Consider the following 18,841-nt stretch of genomic DNA (forward strand, 5'->3'; position numbering starts at 1 on the left):
TTTACCTCGTGTAGAAATAGTTGGAAATCCAACCTGTTGAGAGCTTCTAAACTATTTTGACAGCTCCCTCTTTTTCCATCACCCCCATGAGCACTGGAAACTGCCGTTGTGTGTGTTAAAATGAACAAGTGTGTGTTGCTCTCCATTCCCGTAAGCTGACATTAAAAATATTTCAAAACTTGGGACTGACTTTTTTTGAGAGGGGGGGAGGGGGGGGGGTGGGGGGTTGGACAGGGCTGAGTGAGATATCATAGTAAAATTATGTTTTCTTACACTCGTGTAAAGTGTAAGTCTGCTGCCAGGAAGAAAGACATATGGAATTTAGCCTTTGGGTTGGTAAGATGACTCCCACCAGACAAGGCAGAGGTCGCTAAATCAGAGTCATTTATGAGGAAAGAGTGGATTTCCGAAAAGTAAAATTCATTCATGACTTGAGTTGCTTTGTGCACCCTTTCTTCCTGTGTTGAAATATTCCAACATGTGGCATTGTTTAGTTAAAACAAGAACAATAGATGAAAAACAGTGTTGAAAGATAAGTTGCTGTTCTTTTTTCTCCTTGATGGCAAAACTTTTGATCAATGGTTAAATCATTCATACAGTTGCTCCAGTGTTACCTTTTTTGAAAGATTTCTTTGTTTCCTTTATATTTAATTTATTATTATTTTTTGGCCTTTTATTCTTTTCCTCTAACCATCCAATTTCTTCTTCTATTTTGTCTCACTATCAGGTGAAGTTCTAAGCTTGCTGGATGATCTGTTCTCTGGTTTGGGTTCATCGTGTGTCGTTGCTGGCAGGAGGAACGGAGAACATCCTCACTCTGTGCTGTACTCAGTTGTTTTCAAGTGCCTGGAGCCCGACAGTCTCTACAAGTGAGTGACCTCTGCCATGTTTTCCAGGAAAAGAATGAATAATGTATTGGTTGTAGTTATTTACTGTAGAGTGGTATTTCCTCAACATACAGTATGAATAAACATGCGGCATAAACGGTGCGCCCGGTGAAGTTTGAGCAGGAATTGTTTGCAGGTTCCTGAATGGGTCCGTCAAGTATGGAAAATGTAATTCAAACACTTTCCTTCACTATGGAGGCTGCGTGGATTTAAAAAAAGAATATCACTAAATATCTTCATGACATTAAAAATGTCAGAAGGCAGAAGATGCCTGGAGAAATTTTTCCTGCCATATTCAGTGCATGCATGTACTTGAAATCAGTGTGAACCTGATAAAAAATAGCCCATAGCAAGTAGATAAGTTTGGGGTTTTTTTGTGTGTTTTTCTGGTATATCATTTTCACATACACGCCTGAAAAAAACGAGTTAACATACGGCAGAGTGGGAAGCATCATGAAGGTCAGTGACGTGTCTCGGTGGCCTTTATTTTAGAAGGTTCCCTCATTTTCCAAACCCCGTTGAGGACTGAATGATGTTATAGTGCAGGCGGGTTGAATTTATGGCCTGTAATAATCTCTGAGCGTCCTCCTCACCTACAGTGTTCTACAGCATTGCTCATGGCCTGGATTTGCTATTTACTGCAGCCAAATTGACTTGATCCTTTTTCCTGACCACATTTTTACGAGTTCAGTGTTTCCCATTAGCATCTTAAGACCTTTCATTAAACATTATGCTGCAGCCATGTTTGCATCTTTAAACAACAAAGACTGGGCAAATATCAGCAGTGCTGCATCCTCCCCTGGGTCTCTACATTTCCCACTGCAAATTATATATTGTTTCAGGGGGTGAATTTTGTTACCTTCTGCTGCGCAACAGCTGGGGTGAGTTAAGCAGGCAGGCACTCTTTGTCTTCAAACTTGGTGGAGGTGGATGTGTCTTCTGTTCTATTATGTTCCCTTTATCCAGAAAAGAACATGTTTTAGTGATGACACAATTAAAAAAATCATACGATTAGTTTAACTCAAAGAACTAACTACTCATTCTTTCAGTGTGGAGGGTGTTTAGCTAACAAGCGGAGGTTTTCTGAGGTCAGTACACTCATATCCACTGTGGCCATCATCTAACACAACATGCAATTTTACTAGAATATGAAACTGTCACAGTGTGAAAAATGGGGGGCCAGATTATTTACTGTTGTGGATTGGGAATAGGATTACGCCATCACTCTAGAGGGCCACACAAAAGACTGTGGCAGACAGTTGAAAAGTAGAAATATTTGTCCAACATAACTATTATTTTGGAGTATCTGTCCTTCATTTGACAGATGGATGAACTCAGCAAGTTTTTCAAGTTCAGAAAAGGGAGTGTAATGTAATGAAGTGAGTCGGACACATGATTTTCAAGTTATCCAAAAGAAAAAGAAAATCCAAAAAGTACAAGAATATGTGTATCGCACAGAAGCAGAATCAATAGTTCACGTGAGGTAGCAGTATCTACCTAACACAAACTTTGGATTTATGAGATTAGAATGAATTTAAATGGACATGTGCCTCCGAGTCGGTCCTGATGTCAAACTGTATTTTTGAGGTTCTGTGATGAGAACTCTCTCTTCAGTCGTTTAGTACAGATGTTCAGTTTTTTGCCCAACTTGGCAAAAAAAATTAACACGTCACCATATCAATCACAGCTTAGGGGGAAAAACTGGAAGCTTAGCAGTGGCATGACTGGACTTTCACTCCACATCATAAAACATAAAAATAATCGTCAGATTTTTATGTAATGAGAAGCTCCACTGTGGGAGGCAAGAGCAGGATGGATGTCTATTTTTCCACTGCACGGTGGACAGAACTAGTGTGTTTTGGCCCTGAAATGTATCTATATATCGTCAGAGTGAAATTTTTACTGAAGTACACAGTGAGTAGTTGTCAGCAATGAATGCAACCCAGTTAACATTGAATAAATACTACTTTTCTTGTAGTATGTTCTTTTTGCCCAGACTGTTACTTGTGTTGATTTCACCTCATTTGGCTGCTTTACCTGTTTGTTATACCTACTGGAGGAGTAACGGTAAGAAATACCGAGCAAAATATTGCGGATCCAACACAATCACATAAATTCCAGCGTTAGAAGTTAACCAAAGAAGTTGAAGAAACAGCTCTGAAACACCTCTCCAAGCCATTCAGGGGGCAGAGAATTTGTTTTTTCCATCAGGTAGGCGTATTGATGTGCATTTCTTATGAGCACGTTTGCCTCCCTCTATATCTCGAAATAAATTTGTAAGAGAAGCGGCGATGAGTGCAGCAGACAGAGCCCAGATGTTGTTGTGGCTGTCAAAGGACGCATGAAACATACCGTCTTTCTGGCTGTTCAGGGTCTTCTCAGCTTCTCTTCAGTGTCTTTATGCTTATAGTGATCTTGCTCTTTAGCGGCCTTGGTATGTTTTGAGAACCTCAACTTTGCCCCTCTAAAAGACGAATCCAGTATTTAAAGCCATGGGAAACCATGAGTCATGCTGTCCAGGTCCAGATAAATCCAACCAAAGAACAAATATGGTCAGTAATGGAAATAAAAACCTAAATGAAACAATGTACAAATCCTATAGGAATTATTTCAAAGATAATGTGAGTGAATGGATGTGACAACACGCTGACAATAAGACAGAAGATAATTACAAAATACTCTCACAATGTATGATTGATTTTTACAATATGATCGTGCAATTGAGCATTTAAGCAAAGAAATAAATATAAGGTAAAGAAATATAGATACACTACAACAAAGCGGTCATTTATGGCAGTCCAAGGAGCTAATGGAAATGCCAAAATACACAACAACCATTTATCCAGTTGAATTTCACAATTTTGACTTTCCCAACAGCTGTGGCTGTGCATAAGAATATTTGGAGAACAGCAATTGGGTTAATCTGTAGAAGTCAATCTTCTACTCACAAAAAAACCTGCAAAAAAAGACTAATTTCCATCTTTGTAGTGCTGTTATCTTTGTTTATGCATTCTCCAACGTGTTGTTTTTCTCTGATAAGAACAGAATTTACGTCTGAATTACGTCTGAAGGCACATCTGTTTGCAGCCAATGCGGCTTGTCTAAATCAGAAGGCTGATAAAAGCTCTACTGGTATTGGCTTCACACTTGACCATAACCAAGGCTGCTGTGTTCTTCTAAAACTACAATGTGTTTTGCTCTATGAAAAGTTATAGGCCTCATTTCAGAAGCTGAATTTTTGAAAATAATCATTTATCATTAGATACAATTACATAATTATATACAATTTCATAATGTAACACTCTCATTTGATTCAACTTCCTGATAGGCAAAAGTTAGATGTATAACGTGTATTATATGAGCATGTCCTCAGAGGGGAGGGAAACATTGCGAGGCATCACGCACCAGCCAAAGCTTTTATTTGAGCATCAAAGCTTATAATTAGGCTTAACAATTTAGATTAATGAAACATATCGGTTTTTTTTGTCTGAAATGTATTAAGTTCCTATAAAAGGTCTGAAGAATTGTTTGCACTTTTTCTCACGATGATGAATTCCATTATCCTTGTAAAATGAGAGTATGCACCAGTTGTTCCCAATTACTGTAGCACAGGTAAACACCTCACCACAATCCCCTTAAAAGGCTACAATGTGAACACACAGAAATTCCAGAGTTGAGAAGTTGAGGAAGAAGTCTAAAATGTCCAAATGTCAATCTGAAATCTGTGCCGCATAAACTGCAAATGTACAACAACAACACAAAAAAGAGAAAACATCTGAATTTGATATTTTTGTGTTTGCACAAATCACAACTCACATGTTAAATAATGCTGAATACGTAGTTCATGCATGAGGAAATGTGGTTCTGGTCAATTTTTTTTTAGTGGTGTTAACAGTGAATCATATGACTTCCATGCAGAGCCAATGTCAAAACCAGAGAAAGTTATGATGAAACATTGAGAGTTTAGATTAATTATGACATTTAAGATCAATGTGGTTGAGGATTCTCCAAGTATTTCTGCATATTACAACATGGAGACTTATTTTCCATGTGTTCCACATGTTGTATCAACGTGTATCTGCATGTCCACATGTAGTAAACATGATAAATTTATTTTTTTCCTCTTCTTTTCAGGATGTATATATATATATTTTTTTCTGTTTGTTATATAACGTGTAAATTGGCTGTCTGCTACTCGTAACAAATCTTCCCTGAACTGTCTGAGTCCAAACTGCCCTCCATCTTCCTGATTGCCCCTCAGCTGCTTGTAATTGTTGCAAAGACAGACAGCCCAGACACTCAGTCACTTTGTCTGAATCCCTTTACGACCCCATCCATGTGTTTGTCAGCATGAATTAGCCGTTTATTCTTTTCTTCACTGAGCCATCTCACTGTAGCATGACTTAAAAACTGTCTTAAATCCAGAGTCGCAAGAAAAGTGAATCCTCACCGACCTGCATGCATGTCGATAAGTGTTCTTTAAAATCAGCGTCCTTCCACATTTTTAGACAGTGGTAACAAAATAGGTCAGTTGTTAGTCCCAAAATGACCCATGTGATCTTTCCAAAAGGGGATTCATGAGACAGATTCGGGTTATTATGTTATCCATCAGTCTTTACAAAAGGAGTTTCTCTCTCATCTAAAGCTCTGTTGTGTTTTTGTGTCAGCCTTCTTGATTAATGGCAAAGATACAAATCTTGGATCAGATTGGTGGCGAATACTCAATTACGCGGACTAATAATATGACGGAAAGACAGAATAGTTTCCCAAATAGGGCATCCCACTTTGAATGAGTGCATATTCATCTTGTGTTCAGCCATAACTGAACAAGCAGCAATCATGTTAGCATAGTTTGTTTTTTTTCCATGACGCAGTGTATCAATGAAAGGTTGGCCTTGACAAACTTCCTGGAAATATCTTGTTATTCCTGAAAAAAAAATCTGATATTTTTATTCATTTCTTGTCTGTTTATTGGCTTTTAGTCTTTTATTGTGCAGCACTTTGTGACGTCTGCCCTTGAAAGTTGCTATAAATAAAACAGTATTTACTTACTGAAAAAATGCTGAGCTTCATCATTATAATGCCATGTTATCATTATTACTTTGAACAATGGATCTGTATTAAGCGCTGAGGTAATTTATGTGATGCACAATTAAGGCTATTTTATTTCGAGCCATTGCTCCAGTGTGATGCCATGTAGATCTGAGGATTTCAAAGTCATCAGATATTCTAAGCTGCAACATTCTTGAGGCAGTTCGAAACAATTCGATGTTGCACGAATTAATTTGTGGACTAACTCGACTGATGTATGTCCAAACGCTGATGTCATGGAAAAGGCTTCTCCTACTGCCCCAGCTTCACTGGCCATGCCAAAAATACTGCCCTAATTGATCCTCTCTCACTTTCCCTCGTTCCCCCTCTCTTGCTCTGTCTCCACAAGCTGTCTGTCTTGTCATCTCTTGTTCTGCTGTCTCTCCACTGTCTCATTAAATTAGAGGAAAATGGTTACTTTAATGGCAACATTGTTAATTTACACAAACATTAATCTGCCATTTGTCTACTGCATTGTTTGCTGAGACTTCTGTGGCACACGGACAAAACCGAGCTGCTTCCAAAAGAGCCATGTGCAACCAGACAGCCTTTGAATAGATGTGAGAGAGGGAATTAGAGAGAGGGATACACCAACTGAAATGTATACAAGCAATATAGCTTGATTAGAGACATAGCACAGTGTGTTTGTGTGTGTTTATCAGTGTATGTGTTGCAGACCTCATGTAACTCTATAACGGGGTCCAAAAGCCAAGACCTCACTTTACTTGTGAATTTTGAAGCAAAGCTATGTGCCCTGCTGGTGAAATACTGAGTTGCAGGTCAGTAGTTTAGGTCGGGAGAGGGTTGTGTTACATGTAGGCAAGTAATGTAAAGGTTAGGGTTAGCTAAGATCTGTGTGGGTAAGACTTTAGCTGTTTGCAAGTGGACATAGCAGACTCTTTGTGGGTTCGTTTGAGCTACTGGTGCAATGGAGACAAAAGTAGTGTCCCCAATTGGTCAAATACTGATTTTGGTTAGAATTTAGCAAGTCATGGTTGGGTTCTCCAGGACATCAATGTCATACTCATCAGGATAGCCTGTCATGCATCTCCCTGGAAATGAATCTGTGCATCAATCCAGACAGCAACATCTAGGGTTGGTCCACCTTGTTAAATTTTACGGATACTGCATACCATCTCCTACTTTACTCTGGGCTCTTTTTCAACACTTCTTAAAGATGGTGTAGTACTCAAGACAGGTCTTGATACCTCTTTATAAATATATTAAAAGATGGTGACTTTGCTCTCTTTGCTTTCATCTGTGATTGTTTGTTGTGCATACACAAATGTGTAACAGTGATGTGAGAGCCCCTCTGCCAACTAGTGGTTATGTGGTGTAATTGCAGCATGACGCAGCCACGCCAGTGGTATAGTATAAATGCACATCTATGGCTCAAGTCACATGCTTAGAGTATGGGTTCGGGTCAAAATTTCCCTTATACATTTTCTGTAATGTATCAAATGTCCTTGCACATTGAGGAGGTTATCCCTCTGTGGCCCAAACAAACAGAACAAAAAAGATCTCCACAGCTGGGTTTCTTGAGAGGTATCTTGTGATCGCTGTAGGGGCTTTGGAAGGGGAAACAGTACCAGTCAATGATGCCAAACAACCAAAAACAGCAATGAAATTTTGGCAAGCTCACATCCTGGGTCCCAAACACATATTTTAACTAAATGCTCTGATACAATTCTGGCTTCCTGCTCCTCTCCCTTCTTCCACCTCATTGCATCCATCTGCATGTTATGTGGGCACACAATTCAAACAGTGTGACTGTTACATGCTGACATTGTTTTGCTTGGCAAAGGAGCCATCAAGGCCTGCATCTTTTGTGAGGTTCTTGGGGAATACTGCATCCACTCCATTGCCTAACAAGATCAGACAAACTATGTGGCCCAAACAGGTCATATTACAAGCAAAACAATCACTCGACAGCACTGGGACAACTCTAACTTTAAAAAGAGATCAATTAAAACAAGGCAAATTAGGGGAAGAAAAACAATGAAAACAACATTTTTTATTTCCCTGTATCTCGACATGTATTTAGCATACTAAATACTTGGAATGCCATCTTGGTTGTTCATTTTGTCTCACTGTGTTTTGTGGGGTTTTTTGTCATTCTGTTGTTTTTACAGTGGTAATTATGTGGAAATTCTGCTGAAATGCTTTCATAACTACCTTCAAACATTTCTCAATACTTAATTCACTTCTTTAGAAGTTCCCCTGCAATGAGAAAAACAAAGCATGTGGGACCGAGTATGATACTTTTTTATATTTTTTTCCCAGAGAAACCTAACTTGAAAACAACCTTCACCTCTAATTGTAAATAGAGTCATGATTATATAGCACCTTTCTACCTTAGTGGTACTCAGAAAGCTTTACACTGACGGAGGCTGCCGTGCAATCAACCACTCTTTAATGCATTATTTCTAACATACATAAGCTCTTTTTTTGCATAAAACACTGAATCAGAAGAATAGGTTTAATTGTTCTTCTCAGAGAAATTTTTAAAAGTTCATCTCTGAGTGGGATGCAGTGCTCTTCACTGTTTCTTTTTACCCACTCATCCAGTAACCATGGAGGATTGGCAGGACAAATACCTCAAACCTGACTGTCACAAATAACAATGTAGGGGTTCTGGTGGACACAGTTCCTAAAGCCTTGGACCTATCTGGAGGATATGCTATTGTAGTTAATGAAAAGTCACTCCTAAAATGTTGATCTTTTTTGAGTCAAATGCACCATTTTTATTAATGGACCCGTTAGTACCACAGCTGAACATAGCAGAACATGCCGACACCCTTGCCCAACTGCCACAGCATCTAATTTGTTCTGAAACCAACCTAAGCAGGCTATTTAAGCGTGCGTTCTTTTTTGTTTGTTTACTAGCTTTTTGGCAATTAAGAGGTTATCACTTTCTTCAGAGAAACTTGGGTACCAGTTAAAGCTCCTGAGATGTGCTCCTCAGTGTGGTTTCCATGGTTGCCATAGTCACATGCAAGCTAAAGGTTCAACCTTCAAGATGGCAGCGGCGCATAGCCGTGTACTTTCATAAGCACGACAGCTGCCCTCTCTCTTGCTACCACTGAAAAGATATTGACGTCTGAATCTGTGCCACCCTTGATCCCTTTTGTTTGAATTCAGTATGAACAGTTTATTCTCCTACTTTTTTTTTTTCTTATTCAGAAGTACACACTGTGGCATTTTCAAAAGGACATGTAAAGGTCATTTGTTTTCTTTTCTGAGCAGTGTGGCCCCACATTATTTCAGATATGTTACATTTTCTCCATCTGCCTCATCCCCTGTTGCAGTGTCTTGAACCGTTTGCTGTGGTCTCTCGTGGTGATACTGAGTGGTCCTGAAGTCTGTCACTGAACCCCAAAAAATTCTGATATTTGACATTTTCAGAGAGATGATCTTTGCCTTCGTACAGTTCTCAGTATCAAGCCAGATGGCCTTTTACTCATCTCGCCTCTGCTATTGTGGTACTGGCTGCACTCATTTTCAGATATTAAATTCTACAATCCCTGGCTCCCCGAACACAAGACATTTTTTGGAAAGCTATTTTGATGTCATCATATGGTCATATGTGCATTAATCTCACCTAGCAAGACAAGCAGCTCACCAAGCTCAAGGTTCTGGGAACAACTCAGAACACACTAAATGTTAACTGTGAATACTGCCAACTGATCCAATGAGGAATGAGTTATGTTTTATTTCTGCAGTAAGCATTTGTACCTGGAAATTGGGAGTTTAAGTGTCATGCTCAACGGTACACTGGTAATGGCTCCCAAAATGCTTTTCTGAGTAATTCCTGTTAAGCTCTGCCATCTAGAATGGTTTTGGGATGTCACTCACAAATAATAAATGTGTTTTCATCACTTTCCTCTTTTTTTGGTAGGTTTACTCTCTATGCAGTGGATGGCCGAGGCAGTCACTCTGACTCCAGTTTTGTCTCGGTGCGGACATCCTGCCCAATGGTGGATGACAGCCGAGCTGAAGGTAACCTAACTTGCTGTCTCTTTGAAATTGTTTTCAAATCTCATATTTAATTTCAATGATTTCAGTTAACCTAAATGTTAACTGTTTTTCATACATGACACTCACTCTTTCTATGTTCATTCATTACACCTTGTTTCCACGTACAGGTGCCCAGTGTCCGTAAGTCTTTTGTTCAGTGTAATGTATGGAGCCCCCACAAGGGGAAAGAAATGCCTGCTCATTGCCAGGGGTGACAGGCTAGTAATTTAGCTCTCTTGTAGCCCGTTAGCTTGTTTTTGCTAACACTCTGTCCCCATCTGATATACCTGGCAAAAGTTACAATTTTTTTCAATGCACTTGAGGTAAGTTTGGGATCATAAATAAACATAAGATCATAAGCTCTCCAGTGAAAGTGAGTAATTTTCCAGTGGATAACGCCAGAACGTTTATGTGTTCCCTCATTAGCTTAACACAGTGGGTCGCAATGGGTGAAAAGTGTTAGCCTCCCTCTGTCCAAAGTCATCAGGATGATTACCTTTGGAAAAATCCAGATAGACCTTATCTTATTGATGATTTTTTTATGGATAAAGGCTTTCTTAAAATTCATTAAGCTAAGCTAGCGAGCAATGAGCCGGGCTCAGTCCTGCTGTACGCCCAGAGGAGAGAAAGGAATCTATTTTCTTGGCTCTGAGGAGGATGGAAAACCAAAGACTGTTTCCCAAAAAGGTAGTGCACCTTCTTTTAACAAAAACATGTACATTTTGGCACTACATTCATGTCAAAATACATGTAAAATATGGTGTATTTTTCCAGCTACAGAGATAGTAAATCAGACCGACATTTTAAGCTCCTACTCCTGTATAGTGACTATGCACGGTTGCCCTCAATTCAGCCCTTCTTGGAGCGCCATGACCTGATCATATTTACAGAAATCCTGCTCACATCAGTTTTTTTTAGAAGCCAGACCTGTATACGGAACTAAAAATAAAGGTATCGTATGTTTCAGCTACCTGTCGACACACAGGTTATTTGTTTATTTGTTTTCTTCTATCTGTCTCGCTTCCATCTCTCTCACAGAGATAGCTGACAAGGTCTACAACTTGTACAATGGCTACACCAGCGGCAAAGAGCAGCAGATGGCCTACAACACACTGATGGAGATCCCTCCTCCACTGCTATACAGAGTCCAGCATCACTACAACTCCCATTATGAGAAGTTTGGAGACTTTGTTTGGCGTAGTGAAGATGAGCTCGGTCCCAGGTGAGAAGATTCGGATGACAGCATGATTCGTCATGCAAGCTTAGAGGATACTTAAAATATTTCATCTGTTAGATGGTGAAGTATTATAATGGATTCCAGTTGTTTTCTTGTCTAGACTTTTTGTGACATATTGTTTAGCATCACTTACAGTCATCCTGAGGTTTCTTACATAACAAGAGCTGTCTAAAGTGGCGCTGCCAGATTCAGACCTTTTAGCCATTTCTCATGGCATTGTCCACTCTCCCCTCCAAGCAGGACCATTGCACAATTGCCCCGTCCTCCTCCTCCTTTCCCCCGTTACAAAATGCTTCTCCTGGCAAGCAAGTGGGCAAGGTCACGATGGGGTTACAGTTGCTCCTCGCATTACCATGGCAATGCCAAAACAGTGTTGACAGCCAAGTCAAACACAAAATTTGATAGTCAGCTAACACAAACTTCCAAGACCATTTCCTCTTCTCGTCAAAAAAAAAAGTTCCATATCAACAGCCTGTCATCCCAACATCGTCTTCCTCATAACCCTCTTTACAGGGACACCCCACTGATAGCGTGCTTAGTGAAGTGAGGCATTACAACAGCATGGAGACAAAGGGAGGCTCGCTGTCTGACAAACATGCAGTAGAGGAAGTATAAACAATATCTTTTTTTTATGTATAGAACAATAACATTTATGTATGCAAGTCTGACAAGGCAGTGAGTTTAGTGCTGATGAGAGCAATACAAGATCAAGATCTTAAGTTACAGCCCAGTGTTTTGATTTGTCCACCCCCACTGCCTGGAAGCTCTCCTTTCAAGCCATAAATAATATAATAATTGTGGAATAACTTGGGTCAGTAGAAAGATTATGCTTCTCTGTGATTGGCGAAGGGGGGTGGGAGGCACGGGTTGGCAATTGGGACCTAATATAGGGATCGGGGTGGTCAGATGGTGTGTATTTGTGTGTGAGAAGCTGCAACGGTGGGAGGGGGGGGTTGCAGGGGCGGGGGGTCCTTTGGATGAGCGAGCAAGGATTATTTACTGCCTGATGTTGGCAGAGTTGAGCCTCGTTGTGGTAATTTACAAGCAGCCTCTATTGGTGGTGCTTTTTAAAAGGTAAAGGAATGGCCAAGTGAAACGCAAGCACAGTCAGCAATTCTCCAGGAACCGACAACCCCAGGAACCCCCCGAATGTCCATTAGGATTGTTACAACTGAAAACACTGGCTTCTTTCATAACTCCGCTGTTATGTGGATGTGATGTGATACATGATTACCGATATTCCTTACCTGTACTGTAAACACAATAGGCCTAGAGAATAATAGTTCTATTTCCAAGCATAGCAAGCACGCTGATTTGATGTTGTTTTTAGATCCTGAGCTGCATTCCTCTGAAGGTGTGCTTGTGCCTTAATCAATTACCCTGGATTCAGTAGCTCAAGTCACAAAAAAGCCAAATATTTGCTTTAGTAGTTGTCTCAATAGCAACCTGAAAAATAATACAGGCCTGTTTTTTTTTTTTTTAGGTGTATTTTTTTTTCCTTTAGGTCTTTTCCTTCGTTTGTTCACCAGCGCACACTGCATTAAATGTATTTAATTTCTCCCCTTGTTCGCATGCTTGCAAGCCTCTCTTGATTATGTGTTTGGTATTCTGTTGTTTCAGACATAAGAATTTAAGGGAAATGAGAAAATGTTTCCCCCCTTTTCAGCAAATAAGTGAAAAGGATGTCTGTACTCTTTGCTTAACTAAAGACAGATGTTGATGCTCAGCAGACACTGCTTTTCAAAACAAATGGAATTTTGCCCTCCTCCATGTGTTTTTCTCATTCTAGTATCCACATGACCCTAACAACCTTGGATACATACTATAGGTGCATTCTATAGGTGTTATGCATGCATCTTTTCTATATTGAGCCGGTGTACAGCTCCTGCGTGTTGTAAACAGGAGGTCCAGACTCTGCTCTGAGTTTCAGTCACTCTAGACAGCTGCTTCTGGTGTGGTGTTCGACCACATCAATATCTGTGACTTCAACGTGCCACTCGCTGCTTGTGGCTGTTTTGACCCAGACTGGCAGTCCCTTCAGAGTCAGAGGAGAGACACAACTCCGGTAACGCAGGATTCCCTTAAAATCATGGCTAAACAATACGTGTCTTATCAAAAAACCTTGTTGTGTTTTTAGCTCTGGCACACACAAATTACTGCAATATTTTATATCTTGCATGATTGATGATCATGGTTTCAACCTGTGATGTAAATGTAATTGAATGAATGAATTTGCACATCAGCACAACTGCTCAAGACAAACTGATAGCAACACAGACATTAGTTTCAATTCAACGCGCGTTTTAGCCGTTAGCTGTTTTGAGTTTTTGTTTTCAGACATGCTAGCTGAAGCTCTTGATGGGTTTCTTTCATCACCTGTTCAGTGATGAATATGATTCCGATTATCACTGTAATTATAATCAATTATGGGACACATCTATTTTTATGGCATTTTATGGCCTCCTGTATTTTATAGGAATATTTAAAATCCATTCTTTGTGTTGTTTGAAAGTTCAGGATATTTTCTTATTTCGGTAGCTTCCATGTCAAGTGATCTAGGGACTTGAACTCAATACTGACTATTACAACTGGAGGGGGATTACAGGATAAACCCATTTTTGCTTTTTGTATGAATATTTGATGGAAAATTAAATATGTCTTGATAAAGAATACTGCAATATTTAGCTATTTTCCCCCTTTTTTTCAATAGTATCCCCATCATGTGACCTTGGGACTCCAAATCAGTTCCATATATTAGCGCTAGACTTTTTATTTCCCCCTATACTTTCTATGACTATTTTAATGAAATGACATCGTGCCTTCCCTGCGATGGACTGGCGACCTGTCCAGGGTGAACCCCGCCTCTCGCCTGTAGCTGCTGGGATAGGCTCCAGCCCCCCCACGACCCTTAACAGGAATAAGCGGAAGACAATGGAATGGACATTGTGCCTTCATATTCGTCATTCAGTCCCATGTCATGGGATCTAGGGATACTGAATCAGTACCAACTATTGGTAGACTGGAAATAAAGAACACACTTCCTTTCGTCCATCCATCTTCTACTGCTTATCCTGTTAAGGGTCACGTGGGGGTTGGAGTCTATCTGCTGCCTAGCTGCCTTTTTGGTGAGAGGCAGGGTTCACCCTGGACAGGTCACCAGTCCATCACAGGGCCAACATAGAGACAGACAACCATTCACACTCACAGTCACACCTACGGTCAATTTAGAGTATCAATCAGCCTCGTCCTCTCTTGATGTCTTTGGACTGTGGGAGGAAGCTGGAGTACCAGAGAGAACCCACACAGGAACAGGGAGAACATGGAGACTCCACACAGAAAGATCCTGTGCTGGAGCTGGTGCTCGAACCCGGAACCTTCTTGCTGTGAGGCAACAGAGCTGACCACTGCACCACCTTGCCGCTGCTGGTGTTTTTTAACTTACAGTCAACTATAATGTTGATGGTTTGTATTTAATTATCTATCTGAAGTTAAGCTGAGCTTTTTTTTTTTGTCGTCTTTCTTTCTGTAGAAAAGCCAACCTGATACTTCGACGGGTGGAGAAGATCAGCCACTATTGCCGATCCCTCCTACGCAGCACACACATCCAGAGCCGCACGGACACCATGGCCTACGTCTACTGTAGGAATGACGAGACTCGCCCTCCCAGTAACACGTGGCATGGCTCTTTACATGAAAGTCGCACCACCTGCATGGAAAAGCTCATTTCTGTACAGCGCAACACATATAGCAACACCAAACTCCGATGAGACAACAGAATGGAGACAAGCTGTACCTTTTTTGTTTTTTGGTTTTTTTTTGTTTTTGTTTTTGTTTTGTCCTGCAAAATGACAGTGTTGCAGCAGGTATACCCCAAGAGAATGGTGTACTTCGCAAACCAGGATAGCCAAAAAACCTCAGACTTCACTGGACATCATGTTAAAGCTACTGAAAAACTGTTTCTTTTTTGTGGCTTACTTTTACTGTAAGATGGAATTAAAAAAACAACAACACACACACACACACACACACACACACATTTCTGAACTGCAAAATGCCAGCGATTGCACATATCAATGAGAAACTGCAGTGCGAACATGTAAAATATTCTTCAGCCAAGAGATAGAGTGGTTTGGCTTAAATACTTTGAATGTAATATTGTAGTTCCTTTTCGGTGCTTTGAAGCTTACCTGGACCACTTAAAAGAGAGAAAAAAGGAAAAATCAATAGTGTTACGTATTTGCCTTCGTTTGAAAGGAGCAATTAAGATGTGTTAAAAGCCATTTGAACATCACCTACCTTGTTTTCAGGTACACATGAATTTAAAAAAAAAAGTTTTTGCTTCATGAATTTAAAACCAATAAGTGAGGGGGGGGGGTGTTGTTAGTCTTTTTTTTTTTTATTTATTTCATTTGATTTTGGATTTTTCACTCGAAGTAACAAGACATTGTGTGGTAACACGATTGACAAATACGCAACTACCAGCTTGTTTAAATTATGCAACAACAAAAAAAAAAAGAAAAGAAAAAAGAAAAACAGACTGGCATTATTCAAACATAATAATCGCTCATAAACATTTAATTTATTGCTAGAATCACCGCTGGAATTGAAAAACCTCAAAGAAATGGGACCTGAACACAGATGTATTACGCACGCCAGAAAATTCTTTTGCCACACTGAAGTCTTTAAAGTAAATGCTTTACATAGTTTGAAGGGTCTGGTATGCAACTCCTAACAGTTGCGATTCTAAAAAACAGATGCTATCATAAATATTTCCGCAAAGCCGTGTCTAATGTACTCGTAATTAAACCTTAATTCGGTACAGTGTGAATTTTGATATCATAACAGAAGCGTATCAACAGCGACAGGCTCTGTGAAATAAAACTGACAATAGATCTGCACTATTAAACCGTACCGACCAGAAAAAGGGAATAAATTTAGAAAAAGTTCCTCCTTCATGGCAGAATTTTATATTTAATAATTTATGTGTACTGCAGGTTTTTTTTGTTTTTTTTTCTCCATGGCATTTGTTTTGAGACAATTAAAACATCCTGGATAGTGAATTGTCAAGAGTTGGTGATTGTTGGGCTCACCTGTGTGGTCCTTTTTAATCCTCCGATCATTGTTATTATCTTAATCATTATCTTCAAGGCCGTGGATGGTTTTAAGAAGATAGACAATGCCTTCCCCCCCCCCCCCATGTCTTCATCTCATGTTATATAAATTGTAATAATAAATTATTATATTGTAAATTTTAAATTGTAAAAACAAAAAAACTGTATTATGTGGCTTTGATTGTCTTTTTTTTCTGAAGAATGTGAAATATTAAAAAAATGTATATACATCATAACATATTTGGTTCATCACTCACAATGGAATGTTGTATTAGTTTGGGCGGGGGGGGGGGGGGGGTGGTGATACAGCTCCGGCGAGTAGTTCAACTTTTAGTTTTAGCATCACAAGTGGCACAGCAATTTAATCCATCTGCCCCAGCAAACACAAGACATTCCAAAATTGTTGACCACATCCACATCTGTGGATCAAATGCTTTCCTCATGTATTAACTAATGATTTTCTCTGAAGCTTCCCCATCTTCATGATTATTGGCGATGTTCCACATGCTTGTTATTTTCCTGCTGTGCCATCGTGATCACAAGAGTTTGCATCAGGTTCTGCTTTCTAATGAAATTGCTAAAAAAAAAACAAAAAAAGAAACAAAAAAGTGACGTGTCTTCTCAACACAGTACCAGTCATTGTGCTCGTTATAGCCCTTTTGATACTGCAGTACTGTACCCCTCCCCCCTTTCTCCCTGGTTTAATTTTGACAGCTCATCATGTGGTGTGTTACCCTCATATCAGAAGAAACCGAGGAACTGCTTGTTGATGCTTCAACTTGAAAGTACTAACACATGTTGGAACACCCACATCCAAAACCGAACTGCATTCATGACTTCACAATCAATGAACTGCAGCACATGTTTTTTTCTATTAGAGGATGTAGAACTGAAGGTTGGGGTTCAACAATATTAAGTTTTTTTTGTCTCAACGCATCTATAGCATCATCTTTTTTTTTTCTTTTTTTGTATCTTTTTAGTTTTTTTTTAGTTTTTTTTGTTTCATCACTTTGGTCCAGTCTGAAATTTCTCAACAACTTTGTAGCTGGACCAAAAAGAAGATAAAGCCGCTGACTTTTTTTTTTTTTTTTTTTTTTCTAACACCACAATGAGGTTGACAATTTAACAACTATTTCATGAAAATTCCCATGGAATTTGCTATGGCCTCTCATATGTCGATCAGGATGAATTATACTGACTTTGGTGAGCCCACTAAAATACCCAGTGGATTTTCTGACCTGTAGTTAGACTCTCGAAAAGTTTTTTTTTTTTTTCTTTTAAAGAAGTCCACCAAACGAACACACACATGCTCTTACACACAGGTAATGTGATACACAGTCATGGCAACAGTTTAACACTACTCCGTCTACAGGTGGCTGCAATGCCAAGAAAAACAGTCCTGCAGACCCCTCAGACCCGGGATGGCCATCAGGAGCACCGGGAGTTTTCCTGACGGACTGACCTGTGAAATGGCCTGCAGACCACAAGCTGAAAGAAAGAAAAGCGTGCACGTGTGTACTTGGGTGGCTCATAGAAGCAAGGCAGGAAACACTAACACGCCATCATTGTCATCATAAGCCCGTTAGAACACATGAACAGCACGACTTGAGCTCTCCGCTGCTGCATGCCCACTACTAAGTGTTTGCAAGACAAATAATGTATTTTTGAAAAAGTAAATAGCTTTTGAGTCAGTTTCTTTGTCAAATCGGAGCGATGGGATTTGTTGTCAAACGTAAATAATTTTTCCTTTCCTTCCTTGCCATAAATTTGTCTCATAGACAAGAAATTAGCATCCTTTAAAAGCTCAGGTGATCAGTCAGATTACAATTAACATACCTTTACTCTGATGGACATTTAAAAGTCTTTAATTATAAAAGGCTAGTTGAAATCCCTCAATTTCCGCCAAACTTTTCAGGTTTGGTTTAGGTGGTTAATGCCTTTTTCAGCAAAATATAAATATGCATTAAAAAAAAAAGATGGGGAGACGGAAACCCCTTTTACAAATAAGCTCTGATGTAGCCAATATTTACCTGGTTTTACTGACCAGCTGTTTCGGGTAATAGCTTTGGAAGGTTGGGCATTCAGTGTGTGAGCACTGTGAAGGAAATTTCAGAGAGCCTCAGTCAGCTTGTACATACATAGCGGAGCAATGACCCCACTGACCTTCCATTTGTTTTTGCAGAACTTTCCAGAGCTATTAAAAGGAACTGGATGGATTGTGCTGAGAAAGAATTCTACCCATTAACATCATCATTGGTGAGGAGCATAATTAACCAGGCAAAAAAAAAAAAATCCGAACCATCTCTTTAACCCTCAGAGCTCAATAGGTGCCATTTATGTCAAAAATCCCACCCCTTGGTATTTTGTTCTCACTCTGGTGGAGAGAATGGTTAACCTTATGTATAATAGTAGGCTACTTGTTGGTACATTCTACCAAGCAGTTGTTGGCTCGTTAGTTTGGGATTCACAAACTCTCAATACACCAGAGTGAGGCATTT

The 18,841-nt window shown here is 39.7% G+C and overlaps 1 protein-coding gene across 3 annotated transcripts in view; it reads left to right on the forward strand.

Moving 5' to 3' along the window:
• Window positions 1–16,563, forward strand: part of astn2 (astrotactin 2) — a 285,748-nt gene extending 269,185 nt beyond the window's left edge. For all 3 annotated transcript variants that reach the window (XM_086186408.1, XM_086186406.1, XM_086186407.1), the window contains exons 20-23: window positions 728–869; window positions 9,877–9,977; window positions 11,034–11,217; window positions 14,762–16,563. In XM_086186408.1, the coding sequence (XP_086042534.1) occupies window positions 728–869; window positions 9,877–9,977; window positions 11,034–11,217; window positions 14,762–14,999 (665 nt within the window). In that variant the 3' untranslated portion in view covers window positions 15,000–16,563. The remainder of the gene's footprint in view (window positions 1–727; window positions 870–9,876; window positions 9,978–11,033; window positions 11,218–14,761) is intronic.
• The last annotated feature ends 2,278 nt before the right edge of the window (window positions 16,564–18,841 follow it).

Source organism: Aulostomus chinensis, chromosome 19 (genome assembly GCF_037954235.1).
Source record: "Aulostomus chinensis isolate RoL2024-O1b breed Wild chromosome 19, RoL_Achi_v1.0, whole genome shotgun sequence".
Classification (NCBI taxonomy): Eukaryota; Metazoa; Chordata; class Actinopteri; order Syngnathiformes; family Aulostomidae; genus Aulostomus; species Aulostomus chinensis.